We start from the raw sequence: 22,850 nt of genomic DNA, 5'->3' as shown, positions 1-22,850 counted from the left end.
ATGGGGACACATGCAGCGATCGGGCGGGGTCTGTACATAAGGAGCGTGGCTTAAACCAAATGGGGCGGGGTCTAAACAGGGGGCGGGGTCTGGGCAATGCCCTGAGTGCATTCGCTTTGGGGTGGGGGCGGGATTAAGGGGAGGGGGCGTATCCACGAGTTCCCAATGATGAATGCAGGCGGTGGCAGCAGCGGAGCTTTATTGTATTGACGGGGACACGCGTGGGGCTCCCGCAGGGCTCAGTCTTCTGGGCTCTTCGGGGTTCCCATGGGCACCGCCGCACTGTTCATGTTCCCCTCCAATGCTGCAGGGTCCTGGGCTGTAACCACAGGGAGATGGGGGCTGTGCCGCACAGCACCTCCATCCCCATCTATCCCCCTACCACCCCCATCCCATCCTAGTCCCACCCCATCTCCACTCCACCCCGTCCTCATGTCCTCACCTGTTCTCCCACAGCAGCGCTTCCAACACCGACACACCACCACTACCACGATGGCCACAGCAATGAAGGCGGCGGTGAAGGCGCACACCAACACCACCGTATCTGGCACTGACTCTTCGGGGACTCCTACAACATGATCCCAAATGAGGAGGACCCTGTGATCACATCCCAGCCCTAGGACACCCCAAAGGTGCCAAAGCCTCATAGGAGCCCCATAGCTTCCTGATGGAGACATGGGGTGGGGGATGGGGACACCACAGTGTGACAGGGCAGGGGATGGGGATACCCCAGTAATGGGACACGGAGCAGAGGATGGGGGCACCCCAATGATGGGACATGGGGGCACCCCATGGACTGGTGATGGGGTCACCACAACAATGTGACAGGGCAGGGGATGGGGATATCCCAGTAATGGGACACGGAGCAGTGGATGGGGATACCCCATGGATTGGCGATGGGGACGCCCCAGTGATGGAACATAGGCAGGGGATGGGGACACCCCAATGATGGAACATGGGGACACCCCATGGACTGCTGATGGGGACACTCCAAGGATGGGACATGGTGAGTGGGAGGACCCCCATTAAACCGGATTGGATAATGAATGGCATTGGGGACTTCATGATATGGGGACACTCACGTGGCACTGCTGTTGTCACCCCAGAGCCAATGGGGAACACAGGGGAGTTGGTGGCCATGGCGAGGCGTGGGGTCAGTGCTCAGGGTGCCGTGACACTGTCCTGCTCTGTGTCTGGGGGCACAGGGATGTCACTGGCCCCAGCCCTGCCCTGATCCCGTCCCCAATGCTGTCCTTGAGCCCCCACAGTGGCTGCCCCGTTGGTGTCACACTGGTGTGTGTGGGAGGGGAGGGGGAGAGGGAATAGGAGGCTGGGGGCAGCTATAGGGCATGTATAGGGAGGCTATAGGGTGGACTGAGATATGCCTGTAAGGCAAAGGTCCAGGGCAGCTACAGGCAGCTGTAGGACAATTATAGGGTATGTATGTAATTATAGGGTGGCTATAGGGCACAGGTTCAGAGCACCTATAGGGTGGAGTGTGGGGCAGTTAGAAAACATGCAGTAGGGCAGCTGTAGGGCAAAAGTTTAGGGCAGCTATAGGTTGGAGTGGAGGGGATCTATAGGACACGCTACGGAGCATCTATAGGGCGGGCAGTGATGCAGCTATAGGGCAGGGGTCCAGGCTGGTTATGGGGCATACTGCGGAACCTCTATGGGGGAAGCTATGGGGCAGGATGAGTGCAGTGCATCGCTGAGAGCAGCCCCACCAGAAGCAGCCCCCCCCCTCCCCAGACCCCCCACGCCCCTTTGCCGGGCAGCACGAGGTCCCGCCCCCCTTTGTCCCTATCCCACCTCCCCCCTCCCCCAATCCGGGGGTCCCCTCGCCCCTCACCGGTAGCGTCGCGGCGCCGCTCGGAGCAGCGGAACGGCTCCGGCACCGCCCGTTTGGCGCCGGTCCCGGTGATGCCGCTGCTGCACCGGGCGGGGCCGCGGAGCAAAACGGAGCTGCCAGGACCTGCCAGGGGCTGCCCCGCCCAGATGTGCCCCGCCTCCCCCCCCAACCCCCCCATCCAGATGTGACTCACCCAACTGTGCCCGTAAGGATCGGGGGGGTGGGGGAGGCATTCAGCCCCCGGTTGGGGTTGGGGGGCTCCGGGATCACTTGCAGCTCGACCATTTGGTGCGTTATTATCTTTAAGGACCCTTTCAACGCAACGGTTCTTTGATCTTTAAGGACCTTTCCAACAGCACCCAACCCAACCCAACCAATCAAAGGGTCTGTCATCTCTATAGACCCTTCCAACCCAACTATCATATGGTTCTGTGATCTTTAAGGACCTTTCCAACCCAACTACCCCACAGTGCTATGATCTTAAAGGACCCTTCCAACCCAACCATCTTATGTCTCTGGATTTTAAGGACCTTCGCAACAACATCTATGGTTCTGTGATCATTTAATGACTTTCAACCCAACCACTCCACAGTGTAATTCTCTTAAAGGACCCTTCCACCACCATCTTATGTCTTGATGATATTATAAGGACCCTTACACAACCACCAATATTCCTTTGATCCAATAAGGACCTTTCACAAACATCTAATGCTCTGTGATCTTTAAGGAACTTTCCAACCAACTCCCCAGTGTATGATTAAAGGACTTCCAACGCAACATCTTATGTCAGTCTGTGATATTTAAGGACTTTCCAACCAAACCTCATATTACTAGTGATTAGGACCCTTCCACCACCATCCTATGTCTGTGATCCTTAAGGACGACTTCCAGACACAACCATCCTATGGCTTTAGTGACCTATAAGGACCCTTCCAACCCAACCATTCTATGCCTCTGTGACCTTTAAGGACCCTTCCAACCCAACCATCCCACAGCCCTATGATCTTAAAGGACCCTTCCAACCCAACCATCTTATGTCTCTGTGATCTTAAAGGACCTTTCCAACCCAACCATCCCACAGTCCTATGAACTTAAAGGACCTTTCCAACCCAACCTATTTCCCATTAGGATCCCATTTGGATAATGGGACTTGGTTGGGGATAATGGGATCTTATGGGGGTTAATAGGATCCAGCTGAGATAAGAGATCTCAGTGGGGTTAATGGAGTCCCATTGACATAATGAGACCCAACCGGGACAATGAGATCACGGTGGAGATAATGGGATCCTACTGGAGTCAATGGGATCCCAGAGTGGTTATAGGATAATAATGGGATCTCATTGGAAACAATGGGATCCCAGAGTGATTATAGGATCCCACCTGCTATAATGGGATCTCATTGGAAACAATGGGGCAATGGCATCCAACGAGGGATAATTGAGTCACTGTGGGGTTAATGGGATCCCAATGGGATAATAGGATCCCAGTGTGGTTACAGCGCCCCTCTGGCATAAGGGGATCCCAGTGGGGTTAATGGGGTCCCAGTGGGGTTAATGGGGTCCCAATGGGGTTAATGGGGTCCCAGGGGTGTTAATGGGATCCCAGTGGGGTTAATGGGATCGCAGTGGGGTTAATGGGATTCCAATGAGGTTAATGGGATCCCAATGGGGTAAATGGGATCCCAGTGGGGTTAATGGGATCACAATGGGGTAAATGGGATCCCAGTGGGGTAAATGGGATCCCAGTGGGGTTAACGAGATTGCAGTGGGGTTAATGGAATCACATTGGGGTGTTAATGCGATCCCAGGGGTGTTAATGGGATCCCAGTGGGGTTAATGGGATCCCAATGGGGTAAATGGGATCCCAGTGGGGTTAATGGATCCCAGTGGGGTTAATGGGATCCCAGGGGTGTTAATGGGATCCCAGTGGGGTTAATGGGATCACAATGGGGTAAATGGGATCCCAGTGGGGTTAATGGATCCCAATGGGGTTAATGGGATCCCAGGGGTGTTAATGGGATCCCAGTGGGGTTAATGGGATCACAATGGGGTAAATGGGATCCCAGTGGGGTTAATGGGATCACAGTGTGGTTAATGGTCTCCCAGTGGGGTTAATGGGATCCCAATGGGGTTAATTGGGATTCCAGTGGGGTTAATGGGATCCCAGTGGGGTTAATGGGATCCCAGTGGGGTTAATGGGATCCCAATGGGGTAAATGGGATCCCAGTGGGGTTAATGGGATCGCAGTGGGGTTAATGGGATCCCAGGGGTGTTAATGCAATCCCAGGGGTGTTAATGGGATCCCAGTGGGGTTAATGGGATCCCAGTGGGGTTAATGGGTTCACAATGGGGTTAATGGGATTCCAGTGGGGTAAATGAGATCACAGTGGGGTTAATGGGATCCCAATGGGGTTAATGGGATTCCAATGGGGTTAATGGGATCCCAATGGGGTTAATGGGATCCCAGTGGGGTTAATGGGATCACAATGGGGTTAATGGGATCCCAGTGGGGTTAATGGAATCACAATGGGGTTAATGGGATCGCAGGGGGGTAAATGGGATTCCAATGAGGTTAATGGGATCCCATTGAGGTTAATGGGATCGCAGTGGGGTTAATGGGATCGCAGTGGGGTTAATGGGATCACAGTGTGGTTAATGGGATCACAATGGGGTTAATGGGATCCCAGTGGGGTAAATGGGATCACAATGGGGTTAATGGGATCCCAGTGGCGTAAATGGGATCCCAATGGGGTTAATGGGATCCCAGTGTGGTTAATGGGATCCCAGTGTGGTTAATGGGCTCACAGTGTGGTTAATGGGATCCCAATGGGGTTAATGGGATTCCAGTGGGGTTAATGGGATCACAATGGGGTTAATGGGATCCCAGTGGAGTTAATGGGATTCAAATGAGGTTAATGGGATCCCAGTGGGGTTAATGGAATCACAATGGGGTTAATGGGATCACAGTGGGGTTAATAGGATCGCAGGGGGGTTAATGGGATCACATTGGGGTGATTTGACCGGAACTTTGTTTCCGGGAGGGAGCGCTATTGGCGTAACACCACCGAACAGGAAATTAAGAGCGGAACTCATTTCCTTGCGGGGCGGAACTTCCCGTTTCGAAGTTTCCGGGGGGAACACATTTCGCGTCGCACCGCCGCGCTCCGGTACCGGCGCGTAGGCCCCAAAGATGGCGGCGGGAGGAGGAGGAGGGCGGCCCTGAGAGCGGCGGCTGCGGCCATGGAGGGCGGCGGGGCCCAACCCAGCTTACAGCTGGTGTACCAAGCCGTGCAGGCCCTTTACCACGACCCCGACCCCAGCGGCAAGGAGCGGGCCAGCTGCTGGCTGGGCGAGCTGCAGCGCTCGGTGCGGGGAGGGGGCAGCACGTGGAGGGGGGGTGGGTGGGGAGTTGGAGCTGGGGGGGCGGCGGTTCTGGGAGGTGAGAGGGGCGGGGAGCGGCGGGGAGCGGCACCGGGGGGTCCGGTGATCACACAGGGATGGCCCGGTGTCCTCATAGGGGAGACAGGCTGGAAAGCTGGGCTTGGGTGAACGTAATGAGGTTCAGCACGGCAAAGTGTTTGCATTTGGGCTGGAAGAACCCCAGGCACTACAGGCTGGGAGGAGCGGTCCTTAAGGACCTGGGGGTCCTGATGGACGAGAGACTCAACATGAGCCAGCAGTGCGCTCTGGCAGCTCGGAAAGCAAATGGGATCCTGGGCTCCATCAGGAGAGGGGTGGTCAGCAGGGATAGGGAGGTGATCGTCCCTCTCTACTCGGCTCTTGTGAAGCCCCATCTGTTGTACTGTGTCCAGGTGTGGAGCCCTCAGTACAAGAAAGACATGGAGATTATGGAAAGGGTCCAGAGGAGGGACAGGAAGATGATCAGGGGGCTGGAGCACCTCCCCTATGAGGACAGGCTGAGGGAGTTGGGTTTGTTCAGCCTGGAGAAGAGAAGGTTGCGGGGTGACCTCATTGCAGCCTTTCAATACCTGAAGGGAACTTACTCCCAGGAGTAAGTAAACTCTTGGAAAGGGCTGACAATAGCAGGACACGGGGAAATGGTTTTAAGTTAAAAGAGGGAAGATTTAGGTTGGATGTTAGGGGGAAGTTCTTCACTAGGAGAGTGGTTAGGCCCTGGAACAGGCTGCCCAGGGAGGTTGTGGATGCCCCGTCCTTGGAGATGTTCAAGACCAGGTTGGACGGGGCCCTGGGCAACCTGATCTAGTAAAGGTGTATGTTTGGTGGCCCTGCCAGGCAGGGGGGTTTGATCTACATGATCCTTGAGGTCCCTTCCAGCCTGGGTCATTCTGTGATCTGTGAGACTCGGTGCTGCCGGGAGTGTTCCGGATCCCTCCTAAGAGCTCCCTGGTGCTCCCCAGGGATCCTCTGTGCTCTCAGCGTGGCCGTGGGGTGTCACGGTGCCCTCCAGGAGTGGCTCGGTGTCCACCAGGGCTTCCTTCATTCCCCCTGCAGGGTTTCTGGTGCCCCTCAGTGGGTCCCGATGCCCTCCAGGCGCTCTTAGTATGGCTCTGATGCCCTGAGGAGTGTCCTGGTGCCCTCCAAGAGCTCCCCAGTATCCCCCAATTGATCCCCAGTGCTCCTGGTACAATCCTGATGGTGCTCAGTGCTTCCGTGGTGACCCCAGAAGGTCCCCTGAGCTCCTGATACAGCCTTAGTGTCCCCCAGGAGCTCCTGGAGTGGCTCTGGTGCCTTCCAAGAGGTCCTTGATTCCCTTTTGGACACTCCCTCTGCTCCGGGAATGGCTCTGTAGCCCCTCAGGAGTGTCTTGGTCCTCGTGGTTGGCAGCAATGGAGCCGTGCAGAGGTTGAGCTGCAGAGCACATGGAGCTGTGGGCTTTAGGGAGGTGGAAAACCCAAATGCCTTCGCTGTCCTCCTGCCTCACAGGTGTCCCATGGATGTAACCAAGCTCCAAGTGTTTTGTGGATGCTGCTGTGCATAGAGCTGTGAGCACGGTTGGTTTTTAGTGATGGCTTAGTGCAGTGTGGTTGTGCTTTGAGGTGGATTTTTGGCTTAGTGATAGATAGGAGCCAGGCAGGGCTCGTGTTGATGGCTCATTCTGATAACGGTGTTCCTTGGCTCTATTCCTAAAGCTAACGGAATGAGAATATGGAAGTGCAAGGTAGAAGGGTAACCCCTAATTAACCTTAAGAAACCTTTGGCCGTGGTATTTGTTCAGGTTAGGGGCTTCATTAGGGCCTTGGTCTTTATTGGAGCGCCCATCTTGGTTGTTGTGTTTGTCATCACCTTCAACACCCGGCCTTTGCAGCCCAAAGTCATTTTGGAAGCCCAGGGTGGGATTGGGAGGTAGAAGAAATCCTCACACAGGCTGTGGAAGGAGCTGAGTGTGGGGAAAGGGAGGAACGAGCCTTCATTTTCAGTATGCAGTCGGGGTTTAGGGTTAAGATTTTTAGTTTAGGATTAGAGTTATCACTTTAGGATTAGTGTGTTAGGGTTTGCATTGAGAAGGTTTGGAGCAAGGTGGGCTGAAGGCCCCTGCCAACCCCAGACCACTGAGGGGCTGCAGGAGCCCCCCTTGCTTGAACCATTCCCCAATCCCATGATGGATCCACCTCTTCCCAGCCTCACTTCTCATCGGTTAAACCCTTTGGGACTGTGTCTGGTGCATGCAGTGATGGGAACTAATGGGAGCTGTTGGGGCTGAGGGAAAGAAAGGTGGATTTCAGAGGAACAAAGCAATTTCACTGAAACAAAAACTGGCGCTCCAGTTGGGTGCCACCATCAGCCTCAGCCCCCATGTCCAGTGTTCAGTAGACCAATATTTGGTGACGGGGAGTTCATCGTGTGGCTAATGGTGTTGGTGCAGGGAATGTAGAGGTGTGTTTGCATCTTTAATACTCTGCCTTCACCCACAGGTTCACGCCTGGGAGATCTCAGACCAGCTCCTGCAGATCCGGCAGGATGTGGAGTCGTGCTACTTTGCAGCACAGACGATGAAGATGAAGATCCAGACCTCATTCTACGAGCTCCCCACCGACTCACACGCGTCCCTGCGTGATTCTTTGCTGTCCCACATCCAGAACTTGAAGGACCTCTCGCCAGTCATCGTCACCCAGGTAGGGGGAGGCTCTGGGGCTGCTCCCAGCAGGGTTAGGGCTTCCCCTGGAGCTGATTTTTGCCACCAAAGCTCTTCCCGAGGTCTTCTTGGCTGCTTTTCCTCCATTGTAGAGCAAGGAGAGCCAAGCACAGGATGCCAAGCACAGGATACTGTTCCCTGTCTCCATCTGATAACTGTATTTAAACTGATCAATGCTTTGTCCCCATTGATTTGATTTCTGTATCCCCTGCGGACACTGTTGTGTTCTGGGAAACCCCTCCCATCCCATTATCCCAAATCTCAGCGGTGCCGTGCGGCCCAGCCAAGTCTTTAAGTAACCCAGCACCAAGCGTGGGGCACCGAGCCTGCATCAGCTGTGCAGCAGGGCCATTGGGCTGCCAAACCTGAGCTCATTTTTCCCCCCAGTACTATTGGAACACAGACAGCAATCTGAAGGAAGGGAGCCCGCAGAGCTCCTCCTGCCAGCTGTCTGGGAATGCCCCTCCTGAGCTGGGGTGGAGGTGCTCAGTGAGATGGGATGGCTGGGGAGCAGAGGGGCCACAAACATCCCACAATGAGGGATGTTTGAGGGTTTTGCATCTCCACTCTAAGCTGTGTTTTCTCTCCTTCGCAGCTCGCTTTAGCAATAGCAGACCTGGCCCTGCAGATGGCTTCTTGGAAGGGCTGCGTGCAGACGCTGGTCGAAAAGTAAGTGATGGTTTGTGTCTGCTGGTGGACAGACCTGTGCGATCTGAAAAGACACATGGCAGCAAATGGGGCAGCAATGGGGGTGTTTCTGTGGCTCAGTCCGTAAAGAAGAGCTTCTCAGATCGCCTCTGAGTAGAGGTGGAATTCCCATCCATCACTCCACATGTGACAGCGCTTAGGATTCCACATCTACGTTTCTGCCCCCTGCCCACGTGCTCTCTATGCTCCGGTTGCTTCCAGGTACAGCAATGATGTCACCTCACTGCCCTTCCTGCTGGAGATCCTGACGGTGCTGCCCGAGGAGGTGCACAGCCGCTCGCTGCGCATCGGGGCCAACCGCCGCACTGAGATCATCGAGGACTTGGCCTACTACTCCAGCACTGTTGTCTCACTGCTGGTAAGGGCATGTGCTGCAGTGCATGGGGCATGTTCTCCATTGGGTCTTCTCCCAGTTTCCCTTCCACCCCAAACAGTTCTGGGATAGGAGGTCCCATCCACCTCAGACAGTTTTGGGATTGGATTTCCTTTCCACACCAAACCATTCTGGGATAGAGGGTCCCCTTGGCCCCAGACCATTGCAGGATTGAAGGTCCTAAACCATTAAGTGATTTGTCTTCTGGTTCTCAGTGTTTGAGTACAGATAAATGTAATTAATCTCATGGCTGAGTCCAGAGATCTTCACTGGGCTGGGCTGAAGTGCAGAACCTGCCTTTGGAAATTTATGAGCCCAGTGAGGATCTCTGGGAGCCCAGCATGACCTTTTTGGTGCCTTAGGATCCTAGAATCGTTAAATCTTAGAATACCCCAAAGTTGGAAGGGACCCGTGAGGATTGTTGACTCCAATTGGTTCTGCATGGCAGCACCCAGAACCCAAACCATGCGTCCCTTGGGGGACACGAAGGTCACCCCGCAGTCTCCAGGATGCCTGTCTTTCCCCAACCTCATTTCTCAAATCATGTGAGTGCTGCAAGTGGTTTTTCTTGTCTTGCCATAGATGACGTGTGTGGAGAAAGCAGGCAATGATGAGAAGATGCTCATCAAAATCTTCCGGTGCCTGGGGAGCTGGTTCAACCTGGGGGTCCTGGACAGCACCTTCATGGCCAACAGCAAGCTGCTGTCGCTCCTTTTTGAGGTGTTGGTGAGTATCCCTCCTGTTGTGGTGCTCTTAAGTCCATATGGTGCTGCTTCTCTTCCTATAACTCCATCCCCTGTGTTGGATGGGAATGTTCTGGGCTCCCAATTTTGGGGGTGGCGTGGCTGAGTAATGCCATTTCCAGCCTGTCCGGGGATCACCACCACGGCCAGGTTTGCAGCTTGGTCAGCGGTTTGCCATAGTCATGAAATGAAGTTTCGGGGTTGCTTTTGGTTTGAGGAGTTGTCTGTATTCCTTGGGTAGGAGAAAAATGTATTTTCTTCATCTATGTTCTTCTTTGAACAAACTGCGTTTGCTTAGCACTGAAATCAATGCTGAAAATCAGGTTTTCAGCAGAAAATTTAATTCCCTTGCTGACACTTTTATTGCTTAATTCCAAAGGGGTTTTGTGCTTTTATGCACATGGCAGAGCACCAGCAGCAAAGGGATTCTGACGTTTTCTGGAGGTGCAGCCCCACGTTGTATCGCTTCCTCCCCTCGTTAACAGGAAGCTCATTTGCATCTGTTCCATGGTGCAAATTAAACAAAGGACAAATGCAAACAAGAGCTCCTGTTCAGCAGAAGGAGCAGACAACACTCAATGCACGTCCTGCAGTGCTCTGGGCTGCCCCGTGTATGGCACAACATACAGATCTATCTCATTCGCCCAAACCCATCTTCCCTTTTTCCTCCTCCTCCTTGCAGCAACAAGACAAGACCTCCTCCAACCTGCACGAGGCCGCCTCAGACTGCGTCTGCTCGGCGCTCTATGCCATTGAGAATGTGGAGACCAACTTGCCCCTGGCCCTGCAGCTCTTCCAGGGAGTCCTCACCCTTGAGAGTGCCTACCACATGGCCGTGGCACGGGAGGACCTGGACAAGTGAGTGACTGTGTTTTGAGCAGCAGAAGTTGGCTGCTCTGCTCTCTGATGTGGCTATTTTGGGGATTTGCTGCATCTGTGTTGTTTTCCTTTCTCACCTTTGTGTTCTGCTCATGGTTCTGCGGTTCCAGAAATCTCCTACCTTGTGTTCCAAGTTCCATGCAGATGAGTTTCCCATATTTTAAGATGTTTCTCCAAAGCAAAAAAGCACCTGAAGCCATTGGGGATCTCCAACCCACTGGGTATCCCAACACAACAAGGGAATCTCAGACCCACTGGGAATCCCAGCACAAAAAGGGAATCCCAAACCCACTGGGGATCCCAACACAACAAGGGAATCTCAGACCCACTGAGAATCCCAACACAACAAGGGAATCCCAAACCCACTGGGGATCCCAACACAAAAAATCCCGAACTCATAGGGGATCCAAACATAACAAGAAGCACTTCAAGCTGTTGGGGATCCCAAACCCATTGGGATCCCAACACAAGAGGAAGATCCCAAACCCACTGGGGATCCCAAACCGATGGGTAATCTCAGTGCTACAAGAAGCACCTGAAGCTGTTGGGGATCCAAATGCAACGAGAAGCACTTGAAGCCACTGGGGATCACAAACTCACTGGGGATCCCAATAAGAAGCCCTTGAACCTGCTGGGGATCCCAATCCAAGAAGATTCCAAACGCATTTGGGGATCTTTCTTTTTTTCCCATGGTTCCTTTGTTTCCAAACATCTCTTCCCCACATTTTAAGCTCGTAGCAACTCAGCAGGGACAGAGCCACATCACAAACCCCAAATCTCCTTCATAGATTGGTTTGGGGTAGAATAGGCCTTCATTCTCAGAAGGCTTTGAGGTGGAAAGAATCTTCTATTCCAGAGTGTCAGGGATTATGTATTTACCCTTTTTTTTCTTTGGGATTATTGCTTCTTCCTGGAGGTTGGGTTGGTTTATAAATCAGTCGTGTGTTTGTCCTTGGGTTCATCACTCCTTCCTTGGGTTGATTTGTAGAGAGTAATTGTGTTTGTGTTTGGGACCATTGCTCCTTCCTCGGGAACTTTGGTTTGGTTGGGTCTATGGGATGCTTAAACAGTTGACAATGTCCCATGGTCTGAGATAGGTTCTGGGACCCATTGCCCACACAGCCCACTCCATGCTCCCCACCAACCATCCCCCTGACCCACACCTTTCTTTCCCTCCACAGGGTGCTCAACTACTGCCGTGTGTTCACTGAGCTGTGCGAGACCTTCCTGGACAAGATTGTCTGCACGCCAGGCCAGGGGCTGGGCGACCTGCGGACGCTGGAGCTGCTGCTGATCTGTGCAGGGCATCCACAGTACGAGGTGGGCACGGGGTCAGCCCCTCCTTGTCTTTCATCTTCTCTGTTGGTTGTCATTGTAAGGAGAGCTCCATCTTCCTCATGGCCACCCTTTAAGTCCTGGGGGTGCTGCAAAGAGCCCTTGCTGAGCCTTGTCTTCTCCAGGATGATGAGAGCCAACTCCTTCTGTCCTTTTTAGAAAGCAGATTCATCCTGGCCTTCCTTTTCCTTTTGGGCCAGGTCATTCAGCTTATCCCATCCTTCTTATAGGGCAGGTCACTTCTTCTATCTCATCCTGTCCTTCTTGTAGGGTAGGTGACTCCCCCTATCCCCTCCTTCTTGTAGGGTAGGTCATTTTCCATTCCATCCTTTTTGTAAGGCAAGTCACTCCTCCATCCCATCCCATCCCATCCCATCCCATCCCATCCCATCCCATCCCATCCCATCCCATCCCATCCCATCCCATCCCATCCCATCCCATCCCATCCCATCCCATCCCATCCCATCCCATCCCATCCCATCCCATCCCATCCCATCCCATCCCATCCCATCCTTCTTGTAGGGCAGGTAACTTTTTCCATCCTAACTTTCTTCTAAGGTAGGTCACTCCTCCATACCATCCCATCCTTCTTGTAGGGGACAAATTTTAGATGACCTCTGGGTTTAAAATCCTTTTCTAATTGACAAGTAGATTGACGAAGCTGCGTGAAACACTCGGTGTTTTGCCATGGGTGGAAGAAGCAGCAGTGCCAATAGAAATCCACAACCCCATAAGCCCTCAGAGACCCTGTATGGGAAGCCCTGCAGGCAGTGTTGATCACAAATCCTGAATTTCTCTCCTCCCTCCCCATCCAGGTGGTCGAAATCTCCTTTAACTTCTGGTACCGCCTGGGGGAGCATCTCTATAAGACGGAAGACGCCGTCATCCATAGCATCTTCAAAGCCTACATCCAACGCCTGCTGCACGCGCTGGCCCGGCACTGCCAGCTCGACTCAGACCACGTAAGGCCACATTTTTTTGTGGCATTTTCTGTCTTCCACTTGCCGTGTTTCTTCTGGGCTCCATCCCACTTCCCCACAGTATTTCCCACACTGAGACATGCTCCGCTGTGTCCTCCCAGAGATGTTTCTGCTGGGACATGCCTTGTTGGAGGGTGGGAGCTTCTCCTCCTTTCCCACCCTTCTCCCTTCTCCCATTTTATTCTCCCTGTCCCCTCTATCCCAGGAGGGTGTCCCAGAGGAGACGGATGACTTTGGCGAGTTCCGGATGCGCGTCTCGGACCTGGTCAAGGACCTCATCTTCCTGGTGGGCTCAGTGGAGTGCTTCGCACAGGTGTGTCTGCGTTACCTCCTTGTGCCCTAAAACATGCAGACACCCATACAGGGTCCCAAAACCCTGGGCTCAGGAGGGATGCTGCTGTTTTGGGGTGAGATTGGTAATTTTGGGGCTTTTTGGGGGACTTGTTTTCTCCCTCTTGCAGCTCTATGCAACGCTGAAGGACGGTAATCCACCCTGGGAGGTGACGGAGGCTGTCCTCTTCATCATGGCCTCCATCGCCAAGAGCGTTGACCAGTGAGTGCTTCTGGGGGACCATGTAGAGTTCATGGGTGCTATTTCCAAACTGGGGATTCTCTGTGATCCCATTTCTGAAACTGGGAACATTTTGTAATTCCACTTCCAAACTGAGGAATGCTCTGTGATTCCATTTCTGAACTGGGAGCATTCTGTGATTCCCAGATACGTCTGGAGATCCCTTTTCCAACTCAAGGTGCTCTCTGATTCCATTCTTGGGATATTCTGTGATTCCGTCTTCAGTCTAGAATGTATTGTTGTGCTATTCCCAAACTGGAGATGTGTTCTGTGTCTCCATTCCCATCCTTGGACCTTCTGTGACTCCGTTCCCAACCCAAGGTTCTCAGATTCCCTTCCCAAACTGGGACGTTCTGTTACTTCATTTCCAACCTAGGCTGCTGTATGATTCTGTTCCCACCAGAGATGCTCCATGTTTTGATGCCAGCACTGGCTGCCATGTACAGGGGGATCTTTGTGGAGTCAGGGGGGTCAGGACCCTGTTAATCCCTCTGCCTCGTCTTAAACCTTTTGCCTCATTCTAATCCACCCCCACCTCATCCTGCAGGGAGAACAACCCAACGCTGGTGGAGGTTCTGGAGGGAGTGGTGCGGCTCCCTGAGACAGTGCACACAGCCGTGCGCTACACCAGCATCGAGCTGGTGGGCGAGATGAGTGAGGTGGTGGACAGGAACCCTCAGTTCCTGGGTCAGTTCTTCCCAGTGACCCCCTCCCTTGCTCCCTGCCCCACTCCCTGCACTCACCCTGTGTTTTTTCCCCGTGCGCAGACCCTGTGCTGGGCTACCTGATGAAGGGGCTGTGTGACCGAAGGTTGGCTTCGGCCGCAGCCAAAGCCATCCACAACATCTGCTCGGTGTGCCGCGACCACATGGCGCAGCACTTCACCGGGCTGCTGGAGATCGCCCGCTCCCTCGACTCCTTCACACTGTCCCCAGAAGCTGCAGTTGGGCTCCTCAAGGGTGAGTGAGGCCGGAGGGGACCTTGACTGGGCCAAGTCAGGCTCTGGATGGGCTGCGTCAATGGGTTGTGTCTAGTTGGTCAGTGGGGCCGTGTTGGATGGTGGTCAGTGGGGCAACAGCCAGTTGGTTAACAGGGCAACAATTGGTCAACGGGGCCTCACTGGTTAATGGTGAATGGGGCTGTGTCCAGCTGATCCATGGGGCTGTGTTGGTTGGTGGTCAATGGGTCTTTGCCCAGTTGGTCAATGGGACCACATCAAGTTAGTCAGCAGGGCCGTGGTGGGTGGTGGTCAACAGGGCTGCTTCCAGTTGATCAACATGGCTGCATCCAGTGGATCAGCAGAGCCAAACAGTTCTGGGATGGAAGGTCTGTTCCCTTCTTGTTGTGTTGGGATCCCCAATGGGCCCCGGTGCTTCTCACTGTGTTGGGATCTGCAGCTGGTTTGGGATCTTCCTGCTGCATTGACATACCTGATGGCTTCAGGTGCTTCTCACTGCAATAGGGTCCCTGATGCCTTTGGGTCCTTCTTGACTTGTAGGAACAATCGTAATAACAGGGCAGCCATGGGGCGTGTGCAGAGGGATGTATGGAAGGAGTGTGTGGCTAAAAAGGCAAAATAGTGTTTTTCCACTCGTGTAGCAATACAAACAGCATTGGCTTTACTTCCCCCACCCGAAAACCCATGCCTTTGCCTTGCAGGGACGGCGTTGGTCCTCGCCAGGCTGCCCCTGGAGAAGATCTCTGAGTGCCTGAGCGAGCTGTGCGCCGTGCAAGTGCTCGCCCTGAAGAAGGTACAGCCACGGCACCAGGCTGGGATCTGTCCCCAAATGACAGTGACATTTCTGAGTGGACATCCCCCTGTGTGGGGCTGCCATGGGGACAGTTCCACTGATCCCCCTTTCCCCCTTGTCCTTTTTCTGCAGCTGCTCTCACAGGAGCCGAGCAATGGGCTCTCCTCCGACCCCACTGTGCCCCTGGATCGCCTTGCCGTCATCTTTAGGTCTGAGGTGTTCTTATCCCTGTTGTGCTGCTATCCTACTCCTACCATGTCCCAATTGTGTCCCCATCATGTCCTGGTCATGTCCCAGTTGTGTCCCCATTTCATCCTGGTTGTATTTCCATCATGTCCCAGTTGTGTACTGGTTATGTCTATCGTGTCCCTGTCCTATCCTGATTGTGTCCCTGTCCTGTCCCGTTCATGACTCAGTCTTGTCCCCATGCTTTCCTGGCTGCGTCCCTGTCTTGTCCCCATTCCATCCCTATCATGTCCCTGTCTTCTCCTATTCTGTCCTCATGTTGTCCTGTCCTGTCTGTGTCTCATCCCCATCCTGTTCCAGTAAAGTCCCTGTACTGTCCCAGTTGTGTCTCCATTTCATTCCAGTTGTGTCCGTGTGTTGTCTTCATACTGTCCTGGTTGTGTCCCCATTCCATCCCAGTCATGTCCCTGTGTTATCCCTGTCCCGTCCTCATTCTGTCCCTGTCTTGTCCTCATCCTGTCCTGGTCGTGTTGCTGTCATGTCCTCATTCTGTCTCGTTTGTGTCCTGATTGTACTCCCATTCTGTCCCCGTTACATCCCTGCCACATCCCTACTCTGTCCCTGTCCTGTCTGCATCATGTCCCTTTCCTATCCCCATTTCCCCTCCCATCACACCCCTGTTGCTTGGAGGCACTTACCCCGCTCCATTCCCTGCAGGCACACCAACCCCATCGTGGAGAATGGGCAGATCCACCCGTGCCAAAAAGTCATCCAGGAGGTGAGTGCAGGATGGGACCTGGCAGCACCCCCTGCAGCCGTGTGGGGTGCTGGGTGTCACCTCGACCCTCTGCCCCCAGATCTGGCCCGTGCTGTCTGAGACCCTGAACAAGCACAGCGCTGATAACCGCATCGTGGAGCGCTGCTGTCGCTGCCTGCGCTTCGCCGTGCGCTGCGTGGGGAAGGGCTCTGCTGCACTGCTGCAGCCCCTGGTCACACAGGTATGGGGAGAGGGGGGAGCAGGGGGTGTACAGAACTGCAGCTGGGGCTGGGGAGGGGGGAGACCAATGGGATTGAGACTGGGGAGGGATAAATGGGGACTGGGATTGGGACTGGGGAGGGAGGGGGGAAAACGGTGGGATTGGGAAGGGGGAAGGGAAGCCAATGAGATTGGGACTGGGGAGGGTGGGGTGGGGGATTGGAATTGGGAAGGGAGGGGGGAAACCAAGTGGGACTGGGGGACGGTTGTGTGGGATTGAGATTGGGGAGGGATAAATGGGGACTGGGATTGGGATTGGGATTGGGGAGGGAGGGAGGAAACCAAGTGGGACTGGGGGGACGGTTGTGTGGGATTGAGACTGGGGAGGGATAAATGGGGACTGGGATTGGGATTGGGATTGGGGAGGGAGGGGGGAAACCAATGGGATTGGGAAGGGGAAAGGGAAGCCAATGAGATTGGGACTGGGGAGGGTGGGGTGGGGAACTGGGATTGGAATTGGGAAGGGAGGGGGGAAACCAAGTGGGACTGGGGGACGGTTGTGTGGGAACTGGGATTAGGATTGGGAAGAGATAGGGGAAGCCGGATGGGATTGGGGAGGGTTGGGTGGAAGTGGGTTGGGATGGGGAAACCAATGGGTCTGGGGAAGTGTAGGTGGGAACTGGGATTTGGGATTGGTGAGGGATGGGAGGGGAACTTAATGGGATTAGGATGGGATGCATGAAACTGCATCTGGGATTAGGGAAGGATGTGGGAATCTGAAGCTGGGATCGGGAAGGGGTGCAGGGAACCTTCTGTGGTTGAAATGGGACATAGGGAGTTTCAGCTGGAGTGGGGAAGGAATGGATGAAACTGCACAGGTGGAACGGGAAAGGGATGTGGGAAAGGGATGTATGAAGCTTCAAATGGGATTGGGAAAGGATGGGGGGACACTATCTGGGATTGGGAAGAAGCTGCAGTGGTGTGTTTTCCGCAGATGGTGAGCGTGTACCGGGCGCACCAGCACTCGTGCTTCCTGTACCTGGGCAGCATCCTGGTGGATGAATATGGGATGGAGGAGGGCTGCCGGCAGGGGCTGCTCGACATGCTGCAGGTGGGGCTCATCCCAGCCCTCTCCTGCAGTTCCTGAACCCCGATCTATCCCCAGTCTTATAATGCTAGAACCCCAATCCTTGCCCTAGTCCTACAATTCCAGCCCCAATCCTGCAGTTCCAGAACCCCAACCCATCCCCAGTCCTACCATCCCCACCCCAATCCTTCAATTCCAAAACCCCATCCCAGCCCCAATCCTTCAATCCCAACCCCAAACCTGTGAGCCCTTATATAGAGAAGACCAGGAGAGCAGTTTGGGGCTGGGGTCACCAAGTGACATAATTGGCCCAGACTCCTAATTACCAAGGATGCCCAATTAATTGCCAAGGAGCCTTAATGACTGGTGTGTCCCCCCCCAGGCTCTTTGCATCCCCACCTTCCAGCTCCTTGAGCAGCCCAGTGGCCTCCAGAACCATCCCGACACCGTGGATGATCTTTTCCGCCTCGCAGCCAGGTACCTGTGTCCCCACATCCCAAAATAGCCATGTCCTCCATGTCCCTGAATCCACACATCCCCATGTCCTCCATATCTCCATGTTCCTGCATCTCTGTGTCATCTACATTTCTGTATCTGCATGTCTACAAGTCCTCCGTGTCTCTCTGTCCCTGCATTTTCTTGTCCCCAAGTCCTTTATGTCCCCGTGTCTAACTGTCCCTGCATACCCATGTCCCCGCATCTCCATGTCCCCCATTTCCTGCATCCCCATCTCCTTTTTGTTTCCCTGTCCCACATGATATCCCCATAACATGCTGTCACCACATCCCCCTGACCCCATGTCACATTATATCTTCCTATCCCTCTCCCCAGAACCCATTGTCCCCTGTCCCAATGTACCCATATCCCCCCGTCCTCACCCCCTTGCCCCCCCCATCATATCCCCCCATCCCTTTGTACCCATACCCCCCTGTCCCATTCTCCCCACATCATATCCTTCTGTCCCCATGCTCCGCCCGTCCCCACACTCCATCCCCATGTCATATCCCCACACTCTCCTCTCCCTGTACCCCCCACCCCCCTTCCCCCCGCCCCCGTGGCACTGTCCCTGTCCCCAGGTTCATCCAGCGCAGCCCGGTGACGCTGCTGCGCAGCCAGGTGATGATCCCCATCCTGCAATGGGCCATCGCCGCCACCACGCTGGACCACCGCGACGCCAACTGCAGCGTCATGAAGTTCCTGCGTGACCTCGTGCACACCGGGGTGGCCAATGATGTGAGTGGGGTGGGATGGGGGGAAGGGGACAGGGAGCCGAGATTTGGGGTTGAAAGAGAACACGGGGAAGGATGTGACGTTGGGAGAGAATGTGGGGTTGGGTTGGGATGTGGGATTGTAGATTGATGTAGGTTGAGAGGGGATGTGGGATTGAGTTGGGAGAGGATGTGGGATTGGGAGAGGATGTGGGATTGGGAGAGGATATAGGTTGAGAGGGGATGTGGGATTGAGTTGGGAGAGGATGTGGGATTGGGAGAGGATATGGGTTTGAGTTGGAAGAGAACATAAGGTTGGATTGGAAGAGGAAGTGGGATTGGAAGAGGATGTGTGGTTGGGAGGTCAAAAGAGGATGTAGTATTGGGAGAGGATGTAGGATTGGGTTTGTTGCGGTTGTAGGGTTAGATTTGGGACTGGTTGGGACATAGGATTGGGGTAAGAGAGGAAGTTGGGGTTGGAGGTGATGTGGGTTAGGGTTAGAATTTTGGGGTTAGGGTTTGGAGATTTGGGGATGGCATGATGTGGAGATGATGGTGGGTTGGGATTGAAGATGGTGTGGGGTCAGAGATTTATGGCTAGAAATGTAGGGTTAGGGAGTGAAGGTTTGAGGTCAGTTTTAGGGTTAGAGTAAGGGTTAGAATTGTGGGGCTGGACTTGTTTCGGGCTCAGGGTTTGGGTTTTAGGATTAGGTGAAGATAAAGGTTTTAGGGTCAGGGTTTTAGGGTTATGGTTAGCATTAGGGTTAAGCTTAGGGTTTTAGGCTTAGGGTGTTAGGGTTAAGATTAGGGTTTGGGTTTTAGAGTTAGGGTTTGAAGGTTGTGGTTTCTGGTTTGGGGTTTTAGGATTAGTGTTAAGATTAGGGTTTCAGGCTCGGGATCCTCATACCTCATCCCCCTGCAGCACGAGGAGGACTTTGAGCTGCGCACGGAGCTGATAGCGCAGGTGCTGCGGCAGCTGGGGCAGCAGCTCGTCTCGCAGCTCCTGCACACCTGCTGCTTCTGCCTGCCACCCTACACACTGCCTGACGTGGCCGAGGTGCTCTGGGAGATCATGCAGAGCGACCGCGCGGTGAGCACACGTCACCATGTCCCCTCTGTCCCCACAGCCTCACGTCCCCTCTGTCTTCACAACCCCATGTCTCCAACATCCCCATGTCCTTGTCCCCATATCCCCAGCATCCTCACGCTCCTTTATCCCTGTGTCACCCATATCTCTGTATCCTCACATCCCCCAGATCCCTGCATCTTTGTGTCCCCATGTCCCCCGCATCTCTGTGTCCCCATGTCCCTATACCCCTAGCTCCTCCACATTCCCAAATCTCAGTGTCCCCACACCCTCATGTCCACCAGATCTCCATGTCCCTATATCCCTATGTTCCTCACATACCCATGTCCCCAAGTCCTCAATGGGCCTGTGTCCTTGCATCCCCCCATCTCCATATCTCTGCAGCTCCACATCCCTGTGTCACCACATCCCTGTGTTTCTATATCCTTTATGTCCCTCACATCTCCATGTCCCTGCTTTCCTGTATCCCTATATCCCTACTTCTCTGTGTCCCCATGTCCCCACATTCCTGTGTCCCTACGTGTGCCCACATGTCCCTGCATAACTGTGTCACCCACATCCCTATGGTGTCCCCATGTTCCCCCATCCCACAGAGTGACCCAGGGGGAGCACAGTACCCTCCTCTCACTTTTCTCCCCTCCCTTCAGACCTTCTGTCGGTGGCTGGAGAACTCCCTGAAGGCACTGCCAAAGGAGACGACAGGGGGGGCCATCCAGGTGACGCACAAGCAGCTGACAGATTTCCACAAGCAGGTGACGAGGTGAGAGCCCAGAGACCCCAGTTAGTGCTGGGAGCCTTGCTCTCAATTAGTGACCAGAGTCTGGACCCCATTATCTGATGGGACCCCAGACCTCAATCTGGGATCAGAGCCTGGACCCTGATATCTGATGTGACCCTAGACTCCAATATCTGATGGGATCCCAAACCCCAATTTGGGATCAGAGCCCTGACCCTTATAACTGGTGGGACCCCAAACCCCATCTTGAGATGAGATCCCATACCCTGGTGTCTGATGACCACAGACTAAAATTTGGAATCAGAGCCTGGACCCCAATATCTGATGGAATTGCAGACCTCAGTTTGGGATCAGAGCCCACACCCCAGTATCTCATGGGACCCCAGCCCCCTATGTGTCCCTGTGTGTCTCCCACCCCTCTAACACCTCCTCCCTTTGCAGTGCGGAGGAATGTAAGCAGGTCTGCTGGGCTCTGCGGGACTTCACACGCCTGTTCCGATAGCCTGCGCCCTGCACCCGGCACGGCGCCTGCTCCCAGGTAAGGCAGAGGAGACCAGAGGCCACCATGGGGGCAGCAGACCCCCAGGGGCATTGCTGGGGCTGGGGACATCACATTGGGATGGGGGAATTGTGTGGAATTGGGTTGCATTGGGGACATCATGTTGGGTTGAAGACATGGCACACTGTATTGGGTTGAGGACACTGTTGTATAGATTCAGCTGGGGATGTTGGACTGGGGACATTGCTCTGGGATGGGGATATTATGCTGTGTTGGGGACATGATACTGTGTCGGGGACATTGATTTGGGTTCATTTGGGGACATCGTGTTGGGATGGAGCCATCAAATTGGGTTGGGAACATGGCACTGGGTTGAGGTCATTGTTCTAGGTTCAGCTGGGGACATCACATCAGGTTGAGGTCATGGGCCTTTGTTGGGAACATTGTGCTTGGCTGGGGATGTTGTGTTGAGTTGGATTGGTGACATGGTGCTAAGTTGGGGTGGGGATGTTGTGCTGGGTTGGGGGGCCTGGTGCTGGGTTGGATAGGGGACATGGTGCTGGGTTGGGGACATTGTGCTTTATTGGGGACAATGTTCTGGGTTTGATCAGGGACATTGCATTGGGTTGGGACATGGCACTGTTGGGTTGGAGGACATCATGTTGGGTTGGGGACATTGGGTTAGGTTGAGGACATTGAGTTGGGATGAGTTGGGGACGTGGTGTTGGGATGGGGACGTGGTGTTGGGTTGGGGGCATCAAGTTGGGATGGGGATGGGGTGTTGGGTTGGGGTCATCAAGTTGGGTTGGGGACATGGTGCTGGTTGGGGACATGGTGCTGGTTGGGGACATGGTGCTGGTTGGGGACATGGTGCTGGTTGGGGACATGGTNCTGGTGTTGGGTTGGGGACGTGGTGTTGGGTTGGGGACATGGTGTTGGGTTGGGGATGTTGGGTTGGGTTGGGGACATGGTGTTGGGTTGGGGATGTTGTGTTGGGTTGGGGACATGGTGTTGGGTTGAGGGCAAGGCACTGCACCAGGAACATGGTGTGTGGTTGGAGACATTGGGTTGGGTTCAACTGTGGACATCGTGTGGGGTTGAGGACATGGCATTGGGTTGGTTGGGGCGATGACCCCCTGCAGCCCTCCCCATCCCTGGAACATCCCTTAATTAACAGAAGACAGAAACAAAGCCGCCATGATTGGTTCCGCAGCCGTCGCCGGGGGCCGCACTCACTCAGCACCAGAGCAGCGTGCGTCCCAACACTGCGACCCCCCCAGAAACAAACCAACCCAACCCCCCCACAGCGGGACTGCGCCCTCAGCAAGCGCCAAAAAGTACCAAACTTCCCTGAAACGATACCAAGAGAACCCAGGGAAGAGCTCTGGGAGGGGGGCGGGCGGCCGAGGTTGGGGGGGGTCCGCACTCCCGGGGTTGTTTGGGGGTGGGGACGCGGACTTGGCGCGGGGACGCGGCCGCGTGGGTCGGACTGCTTAAAATATATATTATATTTTTTTTTTCATTTTTTTTTCCCCAAATTTGGTTGGTTTTTTTTGTTTTATTTTTTAATTGTTTTTTTCTTTTTTTTTCTTTTGTTGAAGGTTGGGGGGGGGGGAGGAGAGCGCAGGGTTTTGGGGTGGGGGGTTCGGCCGTGCGAGTGCAGGGGGACGGGGCTGGGGCCGGGTGTGCGGTTCCGTTCTGGTGTTGTAGCCATCTTGAGAACAATAAAAAAACAAACAACAACAAAAAAGATGCAAAAATGGGT

The 22,850-nt window shown here is 54.3% G+C and overlaps 1 protein-coding gene across 2 annotated transcripts; it reads left to right on the top strand.

The window, feature by feature from the left end:
* Nucleotides 1–544: 544 nt before the first annotated feature.
* TNPO3 (transportin 3) lies at nt 545–22,422 on the top strand. 2 transcript variants are annotated; one of them, XM_015854124.2, is made up of 23 exons: nt 545–632; nt 7,746–7,946; nt 8,562–8,635; nt 8,876–9,032; nt 9,630–9,773; nt 10,473–10,648; nt 11,851–11,989; nt 12,820–12,966; nt 13,190–13,297; nt 13,446–13,537; nt 14,103–14,242; nt 14,323–14,514; nt 15,215–15,306; nt 15,439–15,515; nt 16,210–16,270; nt 16,350–16,490; nt 17,463–17,579; nt 17,938–18,032; nt 18,632–18,788; nt 19,686–19,853; nt 20,498–20,610; nt 21,028–21,124; nt 22,263–22,422. In XM_015854124.2, the coding sequence occupies exons 2-22, from the start codon at nt 7,824–7,826 to the stop codon at nt 21,086–21,088; spliced, it is 2,574 nt and encodes an 857-aa protein (XP_015709610.1). In that variant the 5' UTR covers nt 545–632; nt 7,746–7,823; the 3' UTR covers nt 21,089–21,124; nt 22,263–22,422. The 2 variants fall into 2 exon arrangements, with proteins under 2 accessions (XP_015709610.1, XP_015709521.1); XM_015854035.1 differs by lacking the exon at nt 545–632 and adding an exon at nt 4,964–5,217.
* The last annotated feature ends 428 nt before the right edge of the window (nt 22,423–22,850 follow it).

Source organism: Coturnix japonica, chromosome 1 (genome assembly GCF_001577835.2).
Source record: "Coturnix japonica isolate 7356 chromosome 1, Coturnix japonica 2.1, whole genome shotgun sequence".
Lineage (NCBI taxonomy): Eukaryota > Metazoa > Chordata > Aves > Galliformes > Phasianidae > Coturnix > Coturnix japonica.
The sequence above is the reverse complement of the archived record's forward strand: the minus strand, read 5'-3'. Positions and strand labels throughout refer to the sequence as shown.